We start from the raw sequence: 9474 nt of genomic DNA on the forward strand, positions 1-9474 counted from the left end.
TCAAGACAAAGCCTCATAGAACCATCTTTCTTTTTGACGGCCACTGTTGCGTTATTCCACGGGCAACACATTGCTTCCTCTATTACGTTTAATTGCAGCATACGATCAACCTCCTTGTTAAGGTCATCCAACACGAACTTCGCCATTGGATAGTATTTCTGTTTGAAGGGCGCGGCACTTCCGGTGTCAATTGTATGCTGATATATGTTTGTCAGACCTAGTCTTCCGGTGTTTTGCATTGTCGGAAACTTCGAGATTGTTTGTTTAAGATGCTGGATTTCAGTCGGAGTAAGAGAATCCACGATGTCCTTGTTAACGTTCGATGAAATTGTTACTCCACACACCATTGCCCGAATGCCAAACGCTTGCCAGAAATCCATGCCTAATATAAAGGATTTTGGCATGGATTCGATGAACAGAACCGGTAGTGTTTGTGTTTTGTTGTTGTATGCTATTGGTAGATATGCAAAGTAGGATACTTGATGAGGTGAGTTGTCAACCGTTCTTATTTCTCCTTCAACAGGATATTTTGTCAATCCGAGATCGTTTGAGATTTTTGTTAACTCCCCGCCAATCAATGAACACGTAGCTCCACTGTCAAGTAGCCCTCGAAGAGTTCGACCTAGGACGGTGACTTCTGCGTATGGACGGTTGTCCGTATTGATGGGGTTGATTAGAAGCGATGCAATTTCTCGAAAATGTGGTAATGTAGCGATGTTGGGGATCTTGTTTGAGTTGGAAGAGTTCTCCTTCCCCTCTAAAGGCTCTCCCTTTTCCCGTTTCCCGAAAAACTCTGTTGATTTTCTGGTGCTAGTTGCCTCCATCTTGCTTGACAACTCTGACAGTTCCTTGTAGTGCAACCCTTTCGGCCACAGGTGAAACAGAATACGAATGTTCTCGGGTTTTGGCACATGAGGTAGGTATGTCCTGGTGTTTCGCACTGCCAGCATGTGAGTGTTATCTTCGTTTTCTGACCATTTGTATTTGTCGAGTCCTCTGAGTATCTTGGGTTTCTGTTGAATGGTCCTTGCCTCAAGTGTAGAGCGTTGATGTTCTCAGTTATCGTCAGCATCTCTTCCTCTGCATTCATTGCTGTTTCTAGTTGCGTTAGTTCTCTTTCCTGATATTCTTCTCGTTCTAACTCCGATTCCTGTTCTATGACGTTGTTCTCTAACATATTGACTTGTTGTCGACCAATGTTTCGATATGGCAGTTGTTGAGCAGGCGAGTTGTTCCCGGTTATCCTAGTATTTTGAGGTTGGAATGGCTTGTTCCACGGTGGACGATACATTGCTGATGGGCGGTTCTTCATGGCATACGATCGGGATACTTCAAAGTCTTTACAGACTTTCACTAGTTGCTGCACCGTTGTGACCTGAGACGCTGCTGCTATTGGCACAAATTCGGTGTTAAGATGGGATTTTATGATGAACAGCTTCTCAGATTCTGGCATCGGAGGCTCGATGATTTCAAAAATTGATAACAAATCTCTGTAGAAAGATGTGAACGATTCGTTTGCTCCTTGGAATCTTAGGTACAAATCTTGTTTGAAAATCTCCGAATAATATGGTGGCAGAAATTCTTTTTTGATTTCCAATTTGAATGCTTCCCATGTGTGGATATAGCGATACGTCCTGGTGTACCACTCGAATGCACGACCTTTGAGCAGTTGCTTAACTGATCGCAGCAGCGTGGTGTCATCCATGCCTTCGGTTTCCGCGTACATTTTGATCTGGTTAAGAAATTCGCCTAGCTTCTGGATGTTGTTTTCTCCTCCGTACTCTTCTATTTTCCATCTATGTAGGGGTTGGGAAAATCTGCTTGGGTGACCATTTTCTGCCGTTCTGCTTTGTTGGGCAGCATGCGCGTTAAGCGGCGATGTTAATCCGTTAGCATACGGCTCAAAAGGTTCTCTCCTTACAGCATCGTGGGCGTAGTAATTTTGATATGTACCTTGCCTTTGGATCGAAATTTCATGCTCGAGCTGGAAACGTCTTTGCTTCTCTTCTTCCAAGCTTTGTTGAAGTTGTCCATACTGCACTTGTAATTGGGCAAACTGTTGTATTTGCTCTTGTTGCTGACGTATTAAATTTTGAAATTGTGCGTGTAAAGTTTGGTCCGCTTGCAGGGGATGTTGCGACGAATTCAAAGGTGCCGGTGTGGTCGGTTGTTGCTGTTGTGTCCACGGTTGACGATCCCATTGTTGCGGCTCTTGCAGTTGTTGAAATTGTTGTTGGATTAGTTCTTGTTGTTCTCGCTGCTGCGGGAGGTTTCCTTGCTGTTCCCGTTCCTGTTGATCCTGTAGCACTAGATTCCTTTGTTGCTCCGCTCGATCGTTGTTATGTTGCTGGCCCAGCAGTACATGTTGCTGCACCACCTCCTTTATGCTCGACTGCAAATTTGAATGTTTAAGTCTATCTAACGTTTCCTTCTCCGTGGGCAGGATATCCTGATCTCCTGGCCGCCCTCCTACGTTGGCAGGTTGTTGTTGTTGTTGTAAGCAGTCTTCTATCCTAGTCAATGCTGCCTCTAGTTTTGAAATTGTTTTGTTAGCGTTCGCCGTTATCATTGAGTCAGTTATCAATGTCAAACGAAAGCGGTAATGCAGCAAACGTGAGCGATACTTTTTCAGGTCGGAATATAATTTTTGTCGAATAGCTGTTTCTACCAAGTGAACTATAGGTGATATTTTTGCTTGGCAGTTGTAGATATTATCTACATCTGACATCACATTCGTTGAAGATGTTGGGATGTTCTTCTCCTTGGCTTCTTTGTCGAGAATCGTTTTCAGGTTTTTAAGTTTCACTGATCGGTGTACAATTAAATTTGGCCTCACTCCACGCAGTGCCAGCTCAAAAGTAAGCTCATCATCTTCCAAGTGGTTGATGTCCATCATGTCACACAATTTTTCACTCACTTTGACTGTTGGGGATTTTTTTTTATTATCTGACGGGTTTGCGCCGGGGGTCTTCAGATTTTCCCCAAAATTGAAAATTTGGTTCATTTTTGCGACTTAAAAACTCATGTATTTTTTCAGATTTCTAACATTTTTATTTTTTGAGTTAGCTTCGGTTAGATTTTTTTGTCAATAAAAAATAACCATTTTTCAAAGCTACATAACTCTGTTATTTTTCAACGGAAATTATAAAATAGCACATCAAAATGCATTGAAATTTTATCAGCTTTCCAAATAAAATAATTGAAAAAAAATAAATAAAGACCTTCAACATGAAAAGTTGTAAATAAACTTTAAATGGCATCTAAAAGTACCGGCTGCATCACCGAATATTTTGCAAAAAATACCATTGAATAGCCCAATTTATGATGCAACTTTCATCTGAAGACACCAAAGTGGGCCATCAACTCCTTGAAGAGTTATGAAAGAAATAATGGCAACAAATCTCTTTTTTTGCATCGAAAACAAACAATGGTCGAACAATTGCACTAACATATGGAGTGAGCGCGTACTTCTAACAACATGGAAACAAAAGAACTTTTCAAAGCAGGTAGAAAACACTATTTTTTTGTGCTTTGTAGACTGCCCCTACTCACATAACCGTCCCATATGAATTTTCGTCATTTTAGGTCAACAAAGGGATTCAAAATAAAACACTAAAAAAAGAGGTTTTGTTCTACAAATTTCGAAAAAAATATCAATTTGTGACTGTCCTATATGAAATATACCCGAATAACAGTTCCATGAAATACCACGGATTTGGTTACTTTTCAATGCTTCTTTCGACGAAATAGTCTTTGATTTATTGCTTTGAATCATTTAAAACAAATTTAACTCACTTGATGTCGAATGATGCACACGAGTTTTCGAAGGCAGGTCTGACTTCCTTAGGAATGACTTCCTGAGCGAAAAACTATCGGATGCAATCAAAAATCGTAAAAAGATTCAACTTATGATGTGGAATTTACGATATTTTGTATGTTTCTTTTTCTGACAATTGCATTTAGAAGTTCAAAAATGATCAAATTTAAGTCTTAGAAAGAAGCTTGGTGAGAAAAAAATATTCTGTATGGGACTGTTATGCGAGTAGATTTGAAAAAGGTTTCAAATATGGTCGATTAACAGTCCCACAATGAATGAAAATGGTGCTCTTGACCTTACCAATAACTTAATTTCGAAAATTTCAGGTCTTACGATTTATTATGACAACCTAGAAACGATATTCGTTTATGCCGAAAGTGGTTATCACAATTTAAGAATGTATTCCAAAACAGGAAAAGCTGATTTTCTCGCTTGCTTGTTTTTGCATATGGGACTGTTATGAAAGTAGGGGCGGTAGAGTGTTGCAGCTAAACTGACTTCATGTTTTATCCAAAAATCTAATAACGTATTCGTTTATACCCAGTTTTGCAGCAGGTCACAACAATTTTTGCAAATTTTGCTGTCATTTTTAGAAGTTTATGCGCTCAGTTTTGCATCCGTAATTCCCCAGATTTGATTTAAAATGGACGGTGGAACACTGAAGATTCGTTTGATCGAGGTAGCAAAACACTGACGACAAATTATGTTCGTTCTAGTATGGTAAACCTCAATACTGGGCGAATGGAGAAAACGAATACGGTAAAAGTATCATATTTCCAATGTCATATTACCTACAATGGGAATGATGCTGTTTACAGCCTGGGCTGGCCATACTGAGCTCTTCGATTATTTCTACATTTGTGCCACACTCTTTGTTAATGATCAATGGGAAAGGATTTTGGTGTCTAGTGCTTAGCTCCCGATATTAAAACTATGTAAACCACGTCTATATTTCATTTTTTTAATCACATTTTTGTGATCCCAAACACAGGGACTGAACCTTCTACTATTGGCATTGATTTTGCTTCACAATGATCTTTGATCGAAAAGTTAATAAGTTATATAGCTTATGACCAAGTTGTAAAAGCAACATTTCCATTATTTGTTATATCACATTAACAATACGACACTAAGAATTTTGGTTAAAATTTTAAATCAGTTTTGCAGCAAATACTCTACAAAGCACGAAAAAGTAGTGCTTTTTACCTGCTTTGGTAAGTTCTTTTGTTTCCATGTTGTTAGAAGTGCGCGCTAACTTCATATGTGTGTGCTTTTGTTCGACCATTGTTTGTTTTCGATGCAAAAAAAGAGATTTATCGTCATTATTTTTTTTCATAACTCTTCAAGGAGTTGATGGCCCACTTTGGTGTCTTCAGATGAAAGTTGCATTATAAATTGGGCTATTCAATGGTATTTTTTGCAAAATATTCGGTGATGCAGCCGGTACTTTTAGACGCCATTTAAAGTTTATTTACAACTTTTCATGTTGAAGGTCTTTATTTATTTTTTTCCAGTTATTTTATTTGGAAAGCTGATAAAATTTCAATGCATTTTGATGTGCTATTCTATAATTTCCGTTGAAAAATAACAGAGTTATGTAGCTTTGAAAAATGGTTATTTTTTATTGACAAAAAAATCTAACCGAAGCTAACTCAAAAAATAAAAATGTTAGAAATCTGAAAAAATACATGTGTTTTTAAGTCGCAAAAATGAACCAAATTTTCAATTTTGGGGAAAATCTGAAGACCCCCGGCGCAAATTGTCAGATAATAAAAAAAAATCCCCTGTTGACAGAACTAGAACGTTATTTATGATTTCAACTAATGTGGGTTTATTTCGTTGGGCGCCAATGTTACTATTTTGCTAATATCGGTCTTCGGCAGACCATTCACGCAATTGAAACTCGGAATCGACAAACTGACATTCGATAGCTATGTCAGAAAAGACTCAAATATGGCTCATATATTGGCTCAACCATAAGCTCGAATAACGAAAAAAGCACGTATCAAATTTGGTGATATGATGCTAAAGGCATCTTATAATCTCAAGAAGCATCACAGCAAAATATTGCATTATAAATGTAAACTGTTTCGACTTAACATTAAGGTACAACTTATTACTAAGCACCTGTCATCCTCGGTACCGCTGCCAATAAATCAGCTTCCCCTGCTTGCAGTCGACGGGGCCCCGGTCTCGAACACTCGTCCAAACGGCAACGTGCTATCCGCTTACACGCGTGAGCGAATGTAGGATGCGTGCAAATCCTATGCATGCGCGCCCACTGGCTCGGCTTTCTTTCACACACTCTCACACGGCTCCGTCACTTTTTCAGGTACTACATGCATATATGCTAGACTGTCCATGCAATCATGCGCAAGTCTCAGCCCAACATTCGATGACGATGATTTCCAGTTGACAATGATGATTTCGACTCTCTCCGTTCATGCTTCGTTCACAATGTTGCAGTGATACGCATGCTTAAGTCCTCCCTGGAGAGGTAACTTCGATAACAACAAATTGCGCCACACGCACACGAGTGATGAGGGGTTTTGCCACAGTTGATCGTATCCAAGACGAGTCAGATGTTGTACTGTCGTTGCAGCCTTGCAGGCGTTTTCTGTGAGAGTTAGAACCGATTCAAAAAAGGTCCTAAGAAAATTTCATTAACGTCAAGCCTTCAGATCATGATTTGTGAACATCCTACCTCAGTTGAGGACCTTTTCAAATCCACTGGTTCCCGTGCGGTGCTGCTTATGCTCTGACGACACCCAGCCTCAATTTCCACCTGTGATTGAGAGAATCCGTTGTATGAACTGCGACAAATATTCAATGTCTGTTTTACCTGGTTGTTAAGGACCATGTATTTATCTAGGCTGTTCAGGAAGTCTGATCTTCCCAGGATGCGACGTCGGTTCACCCTGTATGTGAATTGATTAAGTTAGCTCACTGGAAGATGTATGACATTGATTTGTACCTGTAATGCGGTGGATTCTGGCAAGACTCTCTTTACAGGTGAGCCGGAATTTGATGCTCCTCTGCCTATCGTGTCTAGGTCGTGATGGTTCCGATGCTTCCCGTGTTCGGTTAGATTGTTTCCGTCTTGATGAGGTTAGGCACACTACCGTTAAAATGAGATTAGTTCATTCGATATAACCGATGCAATTGTGGATTACCTGATGATGGTGTAATAAATTATTCTTGGCCAGGTTTGCAGTTCTGTCTGCAGGATCGGTTTCGATTTCGGAATCGGTCGGAGAGTGCTTCAGGTGATTCTTGCACGTTCTTTAGGAACACTGTAGCAAGAATTGTTGGAGTGATCTCCTGAACAGGAACTATATATAACCGAACAATTGTTTTTCACCAATTTTATCGCACATCAAGTAGCGGCACATATTTATACATCATTTGCATGAGTTGAACTTATAACCGGAAACGGACTTGATGGATGCAGTGACAGTTGAGAAGCTCGTGAGTGACGGTGAGTGTCGGTGATTCTTTGCGGCACAGCTGAACTTCGATTTTAGAAACTCTACACGAATGTTTCTTCTCACAACATGTTTGTTAATTTTAATCGAATCCAAGATGATGTAACAGCACCCATCTACTCCGCAAGCTTTTTTAAGCTTGCACGGTCTCCGACCGTGTTGGAACAAACAGGTTCGGCAAAGCGAAATACAGTGTACGACGGTCCAACGCTCCTCTAAGTTCTTTTTCAAAAATTCTGAACAGTCTTGAACCCTGTGTTCGGACTTGAAGCAAATCTTGCACCATTTTGTATTGTCAGAGCTCGACTCGTTCCGGCGTCACTCATTAGAGGGATAATTTACTTCGTCAGTAGTGTGCGTATGTAAAAAACCTCTATCTTTTTGCTTATCGAATTTTGAATTACGGTTATCCGGTTTTTCTCCAACGTTTATTGTGACTGCCGTTGCTGCCTTGACCAAAACTGACATAAACGTCGCGAAAACTCGCAAATCATCTTCCAAAAATTGTTCCTTATACAATGCCCAATCAAGCTTCATTTGGTCCGGCAATTTATCCACAAGCTTGTGAATTAAAGTCGGGTTGTTCATATGTGCAAAGGGCTGCCCAGCCGCAAGATGATCCACTAAATTTTGCACGGTCATTCCGAAAGTAATTAACGTATCAAGTCTCCCTGGTTTCGGCCCCGGAGTATTTTTCACTTTGTTTATCAACGCGAAGATCAAGATTTCGGGTCGGCCATAAAGAATTTTCAAGGTCTCCATGACCAATGGAACAGAATTCGGGAGTAACAATTTACTTCTAACGGCCTCTAGAGCGGGACCTCGTAGACAACGTTGCAACCGAGTTAAGTTGTCAGCATCTGAATATCCGCAGGCTTGCGTCGTGTTATAGAACATTCTCGAAAACAGCGGCCAATCTTCGGGGTCCCCGGAAAACATCGGTAAATCTTTGGCCATAAGCTGACGTGCGGCTATCTGACTGTGGCTCGGAGTGGAGTAATTCTCATACGGATTCAACGTCGGGTTGGGCAGAGTCGCACCTGGCGCAAGCATCGCGGAAACCGGGAAACTGTCAGCGAACGTATGCTGAGTTTGCAAATTATTAGCAGTACTCATTGTTGCGGGATGGGGTACTGATGGAATGTACACGGGGAGTGTCGCGGGGGCCACGATAAGTTGTGTCATTTGGGGCAAACCGATCGGCCCAGTTAGTGAATGCGACGGCCCTCGACCCGTGGTAGTAATCGGATTTGTTTTAGGAATAGCGCCAGTCGACATCAATGAAACTCTAAGAGAGTTATTCGCATGAGTGTTTAGTACACCCATTGATGGACACATCTGACGGTTTGTAGTGTAAGGAAGATTCGTACCTGGTAGTTGTTGAGCACACTCAAAAATAGGCCCAGTTACCAAGGTGTTCGACTGCTTCGAGACGGCAGGTTCAGCATTATTTGAAGCACCAACTGGTAAATCGTCACATTCGTTAGTGGTCGTCACCGGGGTAACTTTTTCCTGGGCTTGCGGGACCATAGTTGAGTTCACAGCGCTGCCCAGAAGTCGATTCACCTTCCACTGGATGATCTGGCTAGAATTACTTTGATTTGATTTTCGGCTCTGTCTTTCTTCGTCGTCGTCTGCTTCTTCTTCAAGAACACGGTATTTTTCTTGGATGAATTTCTTCTCTAAGTCAAGCTTTCGCTGTTCGAGATCAAGTTGCTTTTCCTGGAGAGCTTTCATCTCCTCAAGTTTTTGAAACCGTAGTTTCATCAATTTTCCGCCGGATTTGGCAGAATTTTTTGCGCTGCTAATTGATTTCGGTGAAGGCACTATTGTGTTTTGTTTTTCGTGGGGTGTCGCCGCGCATCGGGGACAAATAAAGTCTTTCTCAGCGTTACTATCTCCTACGCCCACGCACTCGAAGTGCCACCACGAGTCGCATTTGTCGCACGCAACCATACGGTTGTTAACCGGAAGATTGCAGCCGGCTCCGCAGCTGTGACCGGGTTCAGTTTGAACATTTGTCGACATCGCAATGTAGCCCAATCTTTTAGTTTTGTTGAGGTGAAGTTTCGGAGGTTCTTTTGAGCAATCCGGGGATTAGTAACACTGCTAAAAGCTATATTTTTCAATTAATACATAGCAAGTTGAATTCATTTAACTTTTACTTACATT

General features: G+C 41.0%; 1 protein-coding gene and 1 long non-coding RNA gene across 2 annotated transcripts; both read right to left on the reverse strand.

The window, feature by feature from the left end:
- Positions 1–671: 671 nt before the first annotated feature.
- Positions 672–2893, reverse strand: LOC129752425 (uncharacterized). The gene has a single exon (XM_055748206.1). The coding sequence runs from the start codon at positions 2891–2893 to the stop codon at positions 758–760; it is 2136 nt and encodes a 711-aa protein (XP_055604181.1). The 3' UTR covers positions 672–757.
- Positions 2894–6691: 3798 nt separating this feature from the next.
- LOC129751054 (uncharacterized) lies at positions 6692–7270 on the reverse strand. Its single transcript, XR_008738583.1, has 3 exons — positions 6991–7270; positions 6792–6935; positions 6692–6735 (listed from the first exon to the last, which is right to left on the reverse strand). It is a non-coding gene; the product is annotated as an uncharacterized LOC129751054 (long non-coding RNA).
- Between the last annotated feature and the right edge of the window lie 2204 nt (positions 7271–9474).

Source organism: Uranotaenia lowii, chromosome 3 (genome assembly GCF_029784155.1).
Source record: "Uranotaenia lowii strain MFRU-FL chromosome 3, ASM2978415v1, whole genome shotgun sequence".
In the NCBI taxonomy this organism is placed as follows: domain Eukaryota; kingdom Metazoa; phylum Arthropoda; class Insecta; order Diptera; family Culicidae; genus Uranotaenia; species Uranotaenia lowii.